Source organism: Centruroides sculpturatus, unplaced genomic scaffold, assembly GCF_000671375.1.
Source record: "Centruroides sculpturatus isolate CEXI.00-Female unplaced genomic scaffold, Cexi_2.0 scaffold605, whole genome shotgun sequence".
NCBI classification, from domain to species: Eukaryota; Metazoa; Arthropoda; class Arachnida; order Scorpiones; family Buthidae; genus Centruroides; species Centruroides sculpturatus.
Genome location: NW_019384828.1, coordinates 396,341 through 413,145, shown reverse-complemented (window position 1 = coordinate 413,145; position 16,805 = coordinate 396,341). Strand labels below are relative to the sequence as shown.

Below are 16,805 nucleotides of genomic sequence, written 5' to 3'. Positions count from 1 at the left end.
GAATGGCAAACTAGTTTCATCGCCTTTATTACGGTCGAGTCGTCGGCATTTAGCACACGGGCTGTACAAGTTCTAATTTCTACTCGTTTCGGACAGGCCGGCCCCTCGACGGTCAACCGTCACAAGGAAACGAAGTATATTGACTTACAATATCCATAAGTTATGATAGTATATGAATTATGTGTTTTTTTTAATGCTATGTAAGACACTTCCTAAGCTGTATTTTTGTGTTATGTAATCTTTACTTTTCATTATTTGAGCATATATTTACTTTCACTCCTTTCTGGCTCTAAAATTGCATATATACGCACATAGAATTCATTATAATTAGCATTAAAAGTTCATTTAGAAATTAAAAATAATGATATAGATACAAACAAATCAATTTTATTTATCAAATTTTTTTAAATTATATTATTTATAATTTTCTAATAACATATTTATAAAAAATATTTACAAAACAATTTCAACTACATTAATACATTTCTGATAACTTACAGTAAATTAGCATGCTTTAATACCACATTATTTTCTAGATACGGCCGAAAGTTGGTCGCGTATCCTACCCAGTCCGTGAAGCATTGTATCCAACGTTTCTTTATTTAATTCCACGTTTACATTCGAGACCGTATCGGAGTCACAGGAACTGTTGTCTTCAATCTAATAAATGTATTAATATCCATTTTAATTTTCCATACACATTAAAACAATTAAACAATGTTAAATTTTTAAAATCTATTCACGAAACTTTCGTGTCAACGTAGAATCCATTACATTTAATACACGGTCTTCCAAAAACAATACTGTAATTATGTTACTTATTACCTGAGAAGTGCACAATGTACACCAATCGACAGAGTTACGTCTTCCGTCCTCATACAAACGTCTTTTTTCCTCTGTCCTAGGAATCACCGTAAACAAAAATGATGATTCGGCACTAGAGAAAGTGTTTTGGTGTTCTGCAGTTCACAAAACTGCAATCATCATTGTGCAAAATGATCTTTACAGACAATTTCAAAATGATCCATCATGTATGGTAAACATTCTTGTCACGCAATTATGACTGATTCAGACTTTGCAAACTGCCTTCTTTGTTGCAGCGTCACCATTTTCATTTACAGTACTTCCCAGAGGCTGCGGAGAAAAAGATGTCCGACTGCAGACGATAATGAAACTCGGATAGTTACTCCGTCGAGTGGTATACGTTGCATACTTCTCGGGTAATAATTAACATAATAACAGTAATTTAAAATGGTAACATTCTTTTTAGAAGACCCTGTATGGTTATAACACAAAATATATTTACCGCTAAATGTAGAATGCAAGAGAGCGCATTAATTCTGGCAATATCACTAGATGCCATTTTCATGTCGACCCTCCATCCGAAATCCTTTAATCTCGGTAGTGAAACTGAAAGGATAAAAACTGTCATGGTAAATTTAATCATCCAATAACCTTCGATCGAAATTTTAAGTAATTTTACATAAATATCGAACTCACCCATGTTATCTAATGCTTCCGATTCCCACTGTTGAAATCTGTCGGCTATTATCTTCGCCAGTAATTCTTTTAGATTTTTGTGGAATTCCGACGGAAATAAGGAAGCGACCAATTCGGGTGTGGAACAGTTACGGAAAACTGCTAGCTTTGTTAATGAAGATAGAGAGTTCAACAGCTGAAACATTAAGTTGATTTTTATTGACGTAAACTTTTGCATTATCCGCTTAATGCTTGCTTAATCCAAAGTACTACTTAAAATATAGGTTTAACCATTCAATGTAATTAAAATATTTTTATACAATGCTTGAAATCTCTTATATAAACACTTAATTGGTGCACTTAAAGTATTTTGTGCTGAATTTTTCATGCAAGATATCTTAAATAAAAGCTAAGTAAGAAGTATATGGCTGTACCGTTTACAAAAATAAACTTAAAGATATTTCAGGAATTAAATATTCCAATTTTTTTCAATTGACTGCATTCATTTTTCTCCAGGAAATGTAGCAATGTCACTCGAGACTTTGATGGCAGAAAAATATTCAAAAATTTTATCAATCTTAATGCTTCCTTTATTTTCTATATCTGAAGCTAAGCAAACAGAATCCTTCTTATGTTTCACTAAGTAAAAAAGGTTGCTTTTTACAATGATAAAGGGTAATTTCCAAATGTACGAGTAACATTTTGCTCCAAATTTCATCATTTTGTCACTACGTTTAATGTTTAAATTGCATGAATTCCTGTAAATAGTGGCACAGTCAATATAATTTTTAAAATATTCATTACAAAGGATTATATTTTGCAATAAATAATATAAACAAAGCCTGGCGATACAATTGGACTGCCAGAATGTAAGCAACATATGATGAAAAACCATATAATAAGTTCAAAATCAAAGCTTAGTCAATATAATAATTTATATTGACTATAAGCTACATTACAAAAGGTAAATTGCAGCTATGAATAATAGGTTTGGACCCCCTAAATGATCAAAAACCGAAGGAACAATACCTCTAATTGTGACCTTTGGCAAGATATTCATCTCCAAATATCCGACAAGGCTGCCCGTTAAACATGCGACAGGTTTAATGGAGTGTTCGGCACAATTCCAATCATGCTCAAGAAGCAGTCGGTGCAGTGGCATTTTTCATGCGGTATGAGCTTTTAGCCATCTCTAGCAGTGGAAAACGGTTGATTTTTAGCATTATTTTGAGAAATAGGTAAAGAAATTCTCACTTTTAAATTTTATCCCATTTTTGAGGGTCTTCAAAATTCCAGACAGGCCAATTTCAGGGACCATATCTAGCAACAGGACACATACAAAACATCAGTTTCTTAGACTATTTTACTCCTACAGGGATGATAAGGACCTCATTTGCATTGCATTTGTACGAGTGGTCCGACCCAAAATCGTTAGCTCCTGCCCCTCACTATCCAGTGTATTTGACTAGACCCACAAGCAGGAAAACATCCTGATAATAGGCATAAAAATAAAAATAAAAAAAATAGCGGAAATCATAGTTTTGCATTAGAACTAGACAAACGTTTAAAATCGCAAAGTTAAAATGCAACGGAATTCAAAGTTTATGACACTAACGCATTTCAGACTTAAATTTCGCAATTTCGAATAATAATTACGAAACTTTTCACTGGAATTGTATAAATACGACGCATAAAAGGTACAAAAAATGTTTTCCTGGTGATTGTTTAAACTCTGAGAAAGCTATAAACATTTCCATTCATTATTATTATTCAAATGAACCTTAATCCTTCCAAAAGACACCACCAGACTACTTATTCATGCACATAAATTCAGGTTAAAAATAGGAAGAGTTTAAAGTGCAAGCATCCTTTAAAGTACTGAATGGAAACCTGTCTTTTTATTTGACAACTGTTACATCATTTGTTCTCATTAGAGGGCCATGAGCCCTCTAATGAGAACAAATGATGTAACAGTTGTCCAGGCGCTATGGCTGTTACATCAATTCTTCTCACTAGAGGGCTCATGGCCCAGGCCCTACAACTGTAGGGCCTGCCATGAGCCCTCTAATGAGAACAAATGATGTAACAGTTGTCCAGGCGCTATGGCTGTTACATCAAATTCTTCTCACTAGAGGGCTCATGGCCCAGGCCCTACAGCTGTAGGGCCTGGGCCATGAGCCCTCTAGTGAGAAGAAATCTAGAAGTTGATGTGTTTGAACCCCCAGGCCCTACAGGTGTAGGGCCTGGGGGTTCAAACCCATCAATTTCAGAACTGCAATGTTAACAATTTAGAAGCTTTATAGAAAAAATCATCAGGACAGACAGACAGCCATACGTTCTCATTACTCTAATTGCTTCCTTACGAGGCGAAAGTGGAGTTTTAAATTGGTTTTACCTTTAAGGCATCCGCATGTTCGATGGATAATCTCCCTGCACATTGTACCACTAAGTGCTTGGGTGGGAGGTCCTGACAGAGAAAAGCATCCCTACAAAGGTCATTAACGTGCTGTTTCGACGTTGCCTGTTTAAAAGGGAGCATTAATAACGGTTCGTTTACCACAGTAACGCGTTAAAACTCCAAACGTACTTACTTTCAACAGGAGCAACAACGAATCGAAATCCACGGCAGCCATTACAGTTCGGCTTCACCGTGCCGCCATCTGGTGTCAATAAATCGGCTTCGAAAAATTATTAATTTAAAAAAAAAAAAACTTATTATAAGATATTATTTATTTATTTACAATCTTAAAAATACCGATTTAATCATAAATGTAATTAAGATGTTTTAATCTTGTCTGAGAGAATTAAACGGATTTTATTTATTTTTTTATAAATTTAATGAATAAAAATTGACGTCATTATAGGGTTTAAATGTTAGATTTTATACGAGACAAATTATTTTGTATTGTAATTATCTGTATTATCGAGCGTAAAGCGCTATTTTTAACCAGAGGTTGAATAACTATCTTGTTATTCTAGCTCGTTGATTTTTGTACACGTACATAAATGAGCCCTCTAGTGAGAAGAGATTGTATAACCGTTGACAAGTACAAAAAAAAAACAGGTTTCCAGTTAAAATTAAACTTATATTTTGACTTTTAACGTGTAATTAAGTTTATTTTAACTTTTTTTCCACCCTGTAGCCACTAAGAGAGCCTTTTCTAGAAGTCCATTATGAGTTTGGCCAGGCTTGCAATGGAGCGGTCGGGTGATGGAGGACCGGGCATGAGATCCGGACAGACAACCATTAAAAATTCCCGAAATTTTCGATTCCGGATCCATCTGAGCGGTCAACTCTCACCTTTATCGGTCGGCCGTTACAATTATTAGTATTTCTATTACAATATTAGTAAATAAATGCAACATCATAACAAATGGACAATTTCCTGTGGATCCTTACTGGCACTAATAGACTACACTGCGATAGATTTGCCTACAGATGTTGTAACTGCTGCTTCAGATCACTCACACTTGTGGAAAGCTTAAGCTGGTGTCCCGTCTTATTCCAAAAAAATGCTCGATGATCAACCAATTTGAAGAATGGGCAGGCCAAAAATGTGTGGTAATGTGAGAAATATTCCCGAGAAATTGTAACTAGATAATGCACATTATATTCCTGAAAAATGATTGTTTGCAATTGTGCCATGAAATGTAAGACATGAGGATTACCTGAACGTATGGCTACGTTGTCTTGTCCTTCACTTTATTACTATACAGTAGATGTAACCATCATACACTCTAGCATGCCAGCGCTGAGAAAGTGTGCCACTCAACAGTAGAGGCGGATTTGAAGCAGGGTCCACACTTTAATTAACGCGCTGGTCATCCGTTCACAAATAAAATTGGAATACGTCACTAAAGAGAGTGTTTCCAGTTTGTAGCAGTTTGCAGCGCTAATTCGTATTGATTCTGTACTGTAAGGTAATTACTTCACAATACAGAATCGGGCTACAGACAAAATAATTGGAAAACTATTTTCTGTATGTTACATAGATTACGATGCTACATACCGGGCGAACATAGAATCAATACACGTGTACACCTGAACCCATAAGTGAGATCATAGTGTCAGGTTGCCAGATCCGTTAAGTTCAGAGTTCCTGTTGTTGCGACTTTTGAATTTATGACCAAAGCTGTCGCCACGCTGGCGTTTGAACACCTCCAAACAGTAGGTACGCAGTGATCGCAGTGAGCATCTACTAACTGTTTTATAGGATATTCGGGTAAAGATTTTAAGGCACTCTATTGGCATTATCTGGTGTGCAATCGGACCAAAACTGTCATCATATACATACCTGCCTGAGACACAGTTCTATAGGTATACCTTAACTTAAATACATCATACACACTGTATTTCTGTATTCAAACTTCATAACTTAATCAATTCGTATTTTAAAACTCCTGTTTATTTATGCATTTATCTACTGTAATATTACTATGCATAGTTTTCAATAAATAAAAAGGTAATTTCTAAACTAAATCTGACAGTCGCCATTATTAATATTTCTTTGCGTATCCCTAAACCATTCACGCGCGTACCCCCGTTTGGGAATCGCTGGGTTAATAAAAAAATTGGAAAATTTACTAGTATTATTTTCATTTTACTTTGGGGGATGCCAAGGACCCTTGACGCTCCTCTGGGTGAGCCATTGCCCTTGAGCACCGTACAAACTGCAGTAAAATTGAACTGCTTTCTTGGAGTCGAATAATTTTATTTCTAATAATTCTAACGACGAATAACATCCTCCATACAGATGGCGGCGTAATAAGGGGTCTATGCAAATAGCGGCGGTGTACCGCGCTTTTTGCATGTAACTTCAAATTGGAATCCCTCAATTCGTAATTTTATTTTATTATTTTTTTTCACCTGCGTAAGAGTTTTAGTAATAAATTAATTATATTTTTAATTTTAATTTTATTATCCAAATTGAGTTGTTTTATATACTTATCTAAAATACTGAAAGTAAGTGGGAATCGCTAAAAATTTCTACAAATACGTGATCCGTTCACAGCTCGGCACACGTATTTGTAAAATCTAAGTGACTCGTACAACATGGAATTCATATAAAACGGAATAATCAACAGTGTTATAGGGGGTCGACTGTGTAAATAGCTCAGTTTGGTTTAACATACGGCGGCGCAACGCATGGGCGATCTGCCAAGGAAGGATTTTCTATGGGAACCAGCTCCTATTTTGGTGTTAGACACGTGAAGAAAACCGAAAAAACTTCACGTGCTAGTCCGTTGTAAGGCGCGAATCTGAGACCAGTGTTTAGTGGTTTCATCCACTAAACGAATATAAGGGAACAACTGTTCCAGATCTTCAATAAATATAAAACGAACAGCACTAATTGAAAATCGGATGTGTTCATCTTACCGTTCTCTGCTGAGGACATTAAGTGAACAGATTTGACTGTCAATGAATCAGAACTGTCCATTTTTATTGTACTGTACAGTAGAATATTTATTAGTATCTACGAAATATTAATATAACGAATATTCTATATAAATCAATCGAATAACTTGTCAACTATGCAATGAAACACAATTTAAAAAAATGGACAAAATTGAGGCCGATGTATTGTTCATCTGTGCCGTGTCTTACGTCATTGTCAGTGGAATAATTCAGTTAAAATGAAAAAGAATCGATTGAGAAATAGAAAGGAAACTTAAAAATTAGATCAAACAAGTAAAAAAAAGGAGTATAATAATCAAAGATGAGAGCAAAAACTAAAGTGTAACCATTAACAATGGCCACTGTCAGAAATTATACCACTGAGCTGATTAATATGTCGTCTTGTTCACTATTCATTTTAAAACGATTATCGAATGGCTTTAAAATGTAGTCATACGAGTCTACTTTCTCCATTTCCCTTTTCTTCACCCCGTTCCTAACAATGCCATCGGTCATCCAGAGTAGACTTGAATTACAACTTTATTTCTTTTGTCGATTCCTCTTGTATTTCTCGCCATTTATTAAAAACATCTTAATAACAGCAAAGCCAAAGACGAAGCGATGAATCTACGCACCCAAAAAGTGAGAGAGAGGGAACGTAATACAATTTTTAAAAAAAGTAACAAAAACAGTAACGATAGATGGCACCACGGGTGCAAATTCCAAAATGGGCAATATTCTCAAGTAGAAACCATCTGTTTGGATGCCTATTGAATGTAGATGATGGTTGAAGTATATAATGAGAAGGTATTGACAGAAGAAACGAGTAGGGTCGATCTAATTCGGGGCATAAGAAAGGGCATCAGCTTTTGTATACGTCATCGAGTTGGTGTAGTCCTTTGTTCGACTGGCAGCTAACAGTGGGGAGTAAAGGTCAAATAGCGGTAAGCACCTGGCTCCCTACTACCAGCCACGTGCTGAGAAGAGACGCGTATCCACTTACACCAGTTTTTAAACAAACACTACAAACACAACCAAATTTTTAGATTTCTTAACAATAAAAGTATATTTTTATTTTTGAAAAAAAAAAATCTGGTGAAAGCAAACTCGAAAGCATGGAGAAAAATATTCCAGAAAGGGGTGTAAAGTTTTGAAAATCTCTAGAGGTAAAAGAACCAGTTTATATGCCTTATCACGACAGTTTATGTAAGCGGCGAGACAAGTTTTCTTAGCTTTACAGTCAACTAAAACGTCTAGCTGGAGGGGACAGACAAAACAGGATGTTGCATCGACTTCCTCCCATAGTACCCCAGTAAATGGACAGTTGAGGAAACAGGACTTGGCAAGACGGATACTACCGATGGGTTAGAGGTATAGGCGCGCATCTATTTGCACATCTCCCCCTTACCCCAGGGCAATATGTGAGGTGGAATCGTTGCATCCCCCCCTTCGCTAGAGGAAGTAAGGTTGTTTTTAAATTGTTTATCCTCGATATGATTGTTTCAGTTCTCGGAAGATAAGCGAACCATCGTTTAGAAGAAAGGACGCCTTTTCTCTCTCGCATTGCGTCAGGTAAGTCTTTTATAATGACGTTTCTCGTGGCGTTAAGACGAAGGGCCAAACTCTTTCGCATTTGAAAAAAGGGGTTAGACGATGTACTTTATACGGGACTTTCTACTCTTAGGAGTTATGGTATCCTATATCATCTCGGTTTAACATTCTCTTATTGATTTAAAGCCGGGTAGATCGCCTCCTCGTTTTAACGTTTTTTTTGCGATACGTTTAGTCAATTGTAATGCTTTTTCGATGTATCAGGTGTTTCGTAGGCTTCTACACACTCTAGTATGTGTTTTGATGTATCGAGTATCTCGATAGATATAATATCGAGGTACTGTACAACGAGGGATTTGGGAAAATGGTTACGTTAGTGTCACAGTACGTGGATCGAATATGTGAATAGGATGTTGCGGTACGTGTTTTTGCGTATCGAATCCGTTAAAGTAGTAGAGAGGAGGATACTGTATAAAATAAGGAAGGGAGGGGAAAGGCGCGCATAAAACTTCCTTTGTGACATCACATAATAATCGAATTTATAGAAAAACAATAGGGTCTTTAGATTAAACGAGTTCTATGTTTTTAAATAAATAATAAAAAAATACAAGGAAATATACTAGTACAAAAACAAGAGAAATGAATTTTTAAAATATGATACGCAACTTCATTTCTAATTTTTTCGTTTGGATCGGCTCCATTTTTATTTTTCATTCTTCAAAACATTTCAGGAAACATTTTTAGAATAATGAGGATTTTTTCGAAGTAAAAAAAAATAGTCTTTAGTTTGAAGTTTCATTATTTATTATTTAAATCGATTTCTTTCCCCGAAAGTCTTTCTCCTTTTGTGATGCCCTTTCAATAAAGGGAAAGAGAAGGGAGGAAGTGGTTAATTTATTTGAGATATCAAGGAAATTGCAAATGTTGATTTCCTTGACTGTTGTCCATGTTCAAACTATTAGGACGGAAGTAAAGACAAACCTGTCAACTGTTGAGCGTCAGGTGGAGGAAATGTGATAAACGAGGCCACTACAACACGTGGGAAGGGAGGAGAAAAGATGATCGTGTCACGTCTTTTTTTCTGCCTCTTCACTAGTTTCCTGTTTTACGCTCATCTACCATTATAGAAATAACATCTTTTTTTTCTTTTTTTTTCTATCCATATATTAAATTATGTAGAATTTTCTAATTTAAAAATAACTTACAATCTGTATAATGCGTTTAAATCGTTAGTAATTGGCAAGAATTTATTTAAAAATCGTTATTATTTGTTATTTTCGAATTAAAGAATTTTATTGGTCAATTTAAAAATTTAAAATTTAAATTTGAACCGTTTTATTCGTTAATCGTTTTAAATCAACCAATAATACTAAATTAGTTCATTTCAAGCAAGATTATTGATCGATTCGAATTTAAATATTTGAATTTCGTCCAATCGCTTTGTTGAAATTGACATATTTCAATTTGAATTGACCAATAATACTAAATTAATGAGATATTAACGAATATTTTTAAAAAATTCAATAATAATAATAATAGTAATATCCGAGAGATTAATTAAATTAATCACATAGTATTTTAAATTACAAAATTTAATTTAATTTTATTTATTAATCAAAACAGCTACTTTCAAAATTAAAAAAATATTTTTCAACATTTAAATTTATTAATTTGTATTGTTACAAATTTAAGTAATTACCATTTAAATAGTTAATAATTTATTAAAATTATCCAATAAATTTACAGATTAATCGAGTTTAAATTTTTATCATCATTAATTAAATTTTTAATTGATATTTACTTCAGTGTTATAACAGGAAAGAAAACAATAATATCTATTGTTTAAAGGAAACAATAAAATAGTAAATTATTTTTTAATTAAAAAATATATAGCCTATTCCTCGGATTTATTTTTGTTGATTTTTATGATTTATTATTACTTAATGTGGAATTAAATAGGAAGAAAAATGTTATTTTTATCATTAAAATGAATATAAACAGACTAATATTTTGAATATAAAACAAGTCCTTATACGCCCTTTAAAATATTTAAACTAATAGTAAGTGAGAAATATTTAAATTCAAATATTTAAATACGTTTCAACCAATCAAATGAATATTTTTTAAATATTTTTAAATTTGGTTTTGTCTTTTAAATAATTGTCGAAATAAATTAAGCATTGCCTGTTTTTAATATTATTAAGGTTTTCTTGAGTATTTTAATAGAATATTATGAAAAATTTTATTATACAGTCGAACCTCCAAAGACGGCCACTTCCCAGCAACAATCACTTCTAAACAGGGGCCATTTTTTTTTCCTGAACGAAAATGTATACGAAATAACCTCTAAATAAGGAACATTTTTATATTCTCATCAGGTTTGACTGTATTAATAAAACTCATAATAAACATGTAATTAAAGTAAATGTATATTTGCAAATTTATAAATAAAAAAAAAAAAAAGAATTCCCCAAATTCACAAACATATTCACCGATAAAATTCGTTAATTTCAAATTTTAAAAACATTAACCAATAAGATTCGTTAATTTCAAATTTTAAAAACGTTAACCAATAACAGTTCATAATTTCAAATTTCAAAAAAACGATAACCAATACGATTCAAAATTTCAAAAATTTAAATATGATTTAACCAATAACGTACGAGATCGAGTCGTAACAGTAAACAATAACAATTACACAATATTATCGGGTATGCACTTATACAACAATAAATAATAATAGAAAATAAATAAATAAATAGGTAATAGGAGAAAAATGCAAATTTTGCAATTGTAAAGAAACCTTTCGAGACCCTTAATAAGATCAAGATAGGGATGGCTTTTGTCAGAATATAAAAATAGTCTGCAAGAAAGCTAGAATTTTCTTTGAGTGTGACGAAGTATACGCAAAGGCGACTAAAACTACGCAAACGTACTGTACAAAGTACAAATAATTATTTTACTTAACACGATTCGTAGAAAACGAATACTGTATTTCCCCCTTCAGATATACGTCAACGTTACCAAACTAACCAGAATATAATTTCAGAAATAATTTCCTGTACTTGCAAATGGAGTAGTGTTTAGATTAAACGTACAGATGTTTACTTTTACTATAATAATTTAAATATATATATATATATATATTGAATAGTATATACGAAGAGGAAGTTTGCAACATTTCCTGTTGACGTAACTATATATCTTATGATAGCTAATATGGCGGATGTTCTTTAACTATTATCATTATTATTACCTGAGGGTCGAATTTTTTACGTTACATTGCGAGAAGCACGCAGCTGTTACGCGCATTGGGTTAGGTAGTGCCGATACCACGTGCTTACTCATCGCCAGTTCCTCAGTTCACTTCCTCATTCCGCCAACACAACATGCGACTTGCTACGCTTCGGGCAGTTCCGGCCTAACGCTCTCTCGACGAAGATATACACGCTTAGGAGATTCACATATATGATAAAGGTTAGAAAAATATTTTTATCATTTTCATGTTTTTTTGATTTGTAATTTTAATTCTTTAATCACAATCTGTATATGTTTAATTATATATGATATACACGGATATCTCGTTAGTAATGTTGAATATTTAAATTATTTTTGGCTATTTTATTTGATAATTCTTCGTATTTTATAATTTCCTTTTCTGTTTTTAAATCGACGAAATAGCCAATTAAAGAACGACGAATTCGAATTCGAATTTCGTAAGCATTTTTAATCCAATGATCTCGTTTCTAAATCGAAATGTAACCAATCGAAGAAAAACTCAAATTTGAATTCGAATTTCGTCACGGATTCTAATCCAATAATCTTAAAGAATTATGAAATTTAAATTTTACAGTCGAATAGGATCATTTTTTTTCTTTTTTTGTTTGTTTTGTCTGTAAATTCGTTAGAAGAGGAGACTAAATCAAATTTTCTGCCTAACAATGAAAAGTGGAACAATGTTTGGTACATTTCGGCCGTATTTTAGTATCTCTTTTGACGTCGCGAGATCGTCCAAGCTTATCCATCGAGTCATTTCCGTCTGACATCACACTTCCTGTCACGTGAGACTGTTTCCTTCTCTTAGTCGGGGCGGAAGTGGGCTCGGAAGTCGCCCCGCCGGCGATCGATCAGATGGATGATGACGATGACGGAGCAGAATACAGAAAGGAAGAGGCGAAAAAAACGCGATAGTAACGTGGAATTTTCGAAAGAAAATTCCCTAAAGAATCTCCTAAGTCGGCGGGGTTACACAAAATACCGGTTTACAACCGCAACTTCGGCTGAAAAAGCTGAGAAACTGTGATATGAGGCTCTATTAAGGGTAAAAACACACCCTGTTATACGTGTATATACATAGAAAAAAAATGACCAAATTGAGTTAACTTCGAAAAAAATGGAACAGAAATACTTATCCCTGTCCGCTATACAATGAAACATATCCTGTTTTGATATACATTTTTCTGTGTTATTTAACTATTAAATGAGATAACTTATAGATACAAACTTCTTAACATAATAGGATAGCTAGAATCTTCAGATGGCTTAAATTGTAGAGAAATTCTAGAATTTTCAGATGGAAACAGCACAGAATTGATTAAATTGAGCTTCAGTAGAAACTCCTAAAGGGATATTTTTGCGGGAAATTTAAAATACAACACATATTCTTTGTTGTACGGTACCTAGAACTGAAGGCGATAATATCACATAACTTTATGCCGCAATAGACCTTCTACAAAGGCCTTGGAGAAGTATTTTTATATGGATGATAAGGTAAATTCTCTTCCTCGTATCGACCCTAAAGTTGATTACGACATTGATATCTAGGCCCTACGAGCGGGTTTAGAATTAATTACCCCAGTACGTGTGGTCTAGACTCCTTAACTATTTAAGGTCTCACTAGGTTAAGTCATGGGGAAAATCTATGGTGACTTAATTAGACGATTTAGTTTGCTCCTATGGTATCTTGGCGGTGTCTAAAATGCTGACCTTGACAGATTCGTGCCTAAAAAGAAGGTTAAAAGATTAAAAAGGCATCTTTCCTCTTTCCTCGAGTCCTTTTTTTTTTTATTAGCTTTCCTACTTCCTCCTATTGAAGTTGAGTTAATTTTAGTCCCGATTTCTTCCTTGAAATTTGTTAAAAATATTTCGATATTTCGTAACAATTAACACGTAAAGTGTCGGTTTTGTATACGCAATTTAATGATCGGTAAACCGATAAACACAATCGGTTTCTCGATTTCTTTCCTCAAACGGTGGGAAATTACGCCCCATTTAAATCTCACCACGTGATCCTGGATGTAAAATTTAGATAACCCGTCACACACACACACACACACACACAAAAAAAAATTCGTGGTAAACGAACATTTTCAGGGTTCTAACAGGCCTGCACGGCACTCGAACGTTACGAAATTAATTGTTTTCGATGTTTCGAATGCCATTAAGGTGATTATTTTCCTTTAGTAAACTTCCTCGAGACGTACTTTCCGTTTGAAACGTCCGACAGATGGTCCACGCGCATTATATTCACCCCCCTCAGGGTTGGGCGCTGAAAGCGTAAAAGTAATGCAAAGTAATTATGCAAAGTATAAGCACACCACCACAGAAAAAAAAACTAAATAAAAATAAAAGTAGTTTTAGTTATTTTTAGTCGCCAGACAGTTATTCGGGATTTCCTGTGGGCCTCTACAACTGCACCGGAAGTGTGTTATTGTGAAATGATAAGCGCGATCAATTTTGAATTTAGAAGCGAAGAAAAATTGTATATAACCGTTGAATCTACTTTGTTTGAAGGGTTTTGAGTGGGACAGCACGAAAAAAATGTCACAAAATTGGCATAACCGAGTGCTTAAATTAACGTGGAAGTCTGTAAGAGATGACCGAAATGTAAGAGTAAAAGGTAACCACCATACGTACCAAGAGGTTGAAACAGTTTAAATTTGCAACATTTTTATCTTTATTAAGTTTAACGTAAATTACCGTAACATTAAATTAACGTAAAACTAATGTAACGTATAATCGAATTTAAAAAAAAAGGAGAATGCCCGAAGTAACACGAATATGACGTAGCATAAAACATGCGTACGGAAGTAAAATTTACACGAGGCATGCCTTTAAAGGTAAGTAAATGATAAAATTGGCACGAAATGGTTCCGTTAACACAGAGAAAAACAACTAAATTCGGTGTAAAGGAGCGAACTTTGGTATAAGATGTCGCGCCCGAAAACGCAAAAGAGTAGCAAAATTAGCGTAAGAAGTGGGTACAGCAACACGTCAGAAGTGCTGGAGAATTGAGAAGAAAAGGGATATAAAAGTCACTCGAACTAAAACTAAAATTCCCTAAAGCGAAATTGCAATTTAACGCCGATTTTTTTCCACCGACATTTAAGCAAAAATAAGGCAACCCGATTTGCTGCTTAGGAAAGTAAACCCGTGAACAAAGTGCAGTGCGGCAATTACCTGCGGATAATTTCCGAACGCAGCAAAATATCTATATCATGTGACTTACTGTTAAATGTTCACTGTACTGTATCGACCTTGACTACGACAGGTGTTTCTTCCTCTCTCTAATCCGCATTTCCTATGCTAAATCGCATGCCAGGCCAGAAGCATTTCGTATAGTTTACATACGAAAGATCCGGGTAATAAATTACAAAATCGGGGGGAAAAATCATAAAATGTACTTTATCTGACAGATTAACTATAATTTTGACCTTTTATATGCCTATAAATCACAATTTTAATCGTTAAAATGGCGTTTTTATTCATTTAAGATGGAGTAGTCAAGTGGGGCATTAAATGTTTTTTTGGCTTGAAAATGTTCAGATCGTCAGTCGAACAATTAGAGGCCTCCCCACTCTCTCTAAAACGGTAAAATTGTGTCAGACCCTCCCGAAGTTTGATAAATTCGACACTTTAAAATGTCCCAAACATGAGGAAGGGGAATTGTAAACTATCTTGGAGCAACAAAAATTACGTTACCCCGAGTTGGATGCCATCCAGGTGTAGAATTCTGCAAATTTACTCAAATTTTACACCCTCCTGAGCTTAATTTACTTGTTTTTTTGCACTAGTTATAGTAATAAACTTCAAAATATTTAATTTATCCAATTAAAATCTAACGGCGATGAAAACTGGTGCGATTGGCTACTTATTTTAAAATTTAAATTTTATTCTCGCCGGATTAGCTGTCGAGATTTTAAATTTAAAAACATTTTTATACGTTACCCGTACTTCATTGGCTAACGAAATTTGAATATTCTCTTATTGGTTTATCAGATTTGAATTTTAAATTCTGATAACGAATAAAACTGGATCTTTTGAAAATTTAAATTTCCGATAACCAATTAGCGTAAAGAAAGTTTATCGATAACCAATCGGAGCTAGAGTAGAATTTAAAACAGTTGAATTGTTGCATATAATGGATTGGAAATTTTATTATTGCATGCGATCGATATCGTTTACGATTGCGTCAATGACACGTCGGCATGTCCGTCATTATAAATTTTAATAAAAATAATTCGTGTTATTTATCAACGAAAACGATCGATATTTATTGCATAAGCGCGATGACGTAACCAACACCAAACCGCGCACTTTGCTTTAGAGGTTTAGACTTTACGACGTCATGTGATACGAAATCAAAACCAAATTCTTGGTGTTGCATTGACGTTTGCTATTGCGTTAGCGTTTAACCGGGACTTGTTTAATTGCGTTAACGCTTTTGCGATTGTTTTTTCTAGCAACCAAGCTGCTTGCCGAATGCTACGTTTAATTAATCGATTAGCCTTTCAACAGATAAAGCCATGCAACAATGTTCAATTACGTAAAATGTAAACCATGTACTGTACCAGAGTTGCCAATAATATAGTGTTTGGAAAACCCATCGCTGTAAAAGTAGATGTTACGATAACGATTGGTGTATCGAGTTGCATGGCTTGACGCGATCGAAATGTCGCTAGCATATCTAAAATCGCAAGAGATTTGTAGAAAATTTGAAATGGTCACGCAGTTTTACATCTTTCTCGTCGTGTGTTGGATGTATAAATAATGTAACACACGAGAGCAACGTATGTATCGCCTAGCGCAGTTAGCATCTGTTATAACATCCCAAAAGACGTTTTTTTCTTAACTCTCTTCGCCCCTTGGGCACTAAGATGGCCTTTTTCGTGCATGCTGTGAGTTCGGCAAGGCCCACAGTACAAACCACCTCCGAAAAATTCCCGTCAAATCGCTACTCCGACATGAATAATATGAGATAACATAACATCCCTCTTATAGCGCCGAAATTTGCAGTGTTTTCAGTAAATAATCGGAACCTCGATATAACGTAATCTCATAAAGCGCAGGCGCAATAGCGGATCAGGCGTTAACATTGGCG

General features: G+C 34.3%; 2 protein-coding genes across 3 annotated transcripts in view; one reads left to right on the top strand and one right to left on the bottom strand.

Annotated features, from left to right (window-relative positions):
• Nucleotides 1-387: 387 nt before the first annotated feature.
• LOC111630063 (COMM domain-containing protein 9-like) lies at nucleotides 388-4,157 on the bottom strand. Its single transcript, XM_023374080.1, has 5 exons — nucleotides 4,071-4,157; nucleotides 3,875-4,000; nucleotides 1,501-1,675; nucleotides 1,307-1,410; nucleotides 388-660 (listed from the first exon to the last, which is right to left on the bottom strand). Exons 1-5 carry the CDS (start codon nucleotides 4,110-4,112, stop codon nucleotides 526-528), a joined length of 582 nt encoding a protein of 193 aa, XP_023229848.1. The 5' UTR covers nucleotides 4,113-4,157; the 3' UTR covers nucleotides 388-525.
• Nucleotides 4,158-8,128: 3,971 nt separating this feature from the next.
• LOC111630058 (ets DNA-binding protein pokkuri-like) overlaps nucleotides 8,129-16,805 on the top strand; it is a 36,275-nt gene continuing 27,598 nt past the window's right edge. The window contains exons 1-2 of one of the 2 annotated variants that reach the window (XM_023374071.1): nucleotides 8,149-8,245; nucleotides 8,381-8,446. The gene's annotated coding sequence lies outside the window, so the exon portion shown is untranslated. Of the gene's footprint in view, nucleotides 8,447-16,805 lie in introns of both variants that reach the window. The other variant, XM_023374077.1, reaches the window with a different exon arrangement.

Coding starts and splice junctions, on each gene's coding strand:
- LOC111630063 (XM_023374080.1), bottom strand. CDS start 4,112: ATGGCTGCCGTGGATTTCGATTCGTTGTTGCTCCTGTTGAAA. Junction 1,676..3,874: donor AACATGCGGATGCCTTAAAG/GTAAAACCAATT, acceptor TTAATGTTTCAG/CTGTTGAACTCTCTATCTTC. Junction 661..1,306: donor CTTGCATTCTACATTTAGCG/GTAAATATATTT, acceptor TACATTTATTAG/ATTGAAGACAACAGTTCCTG.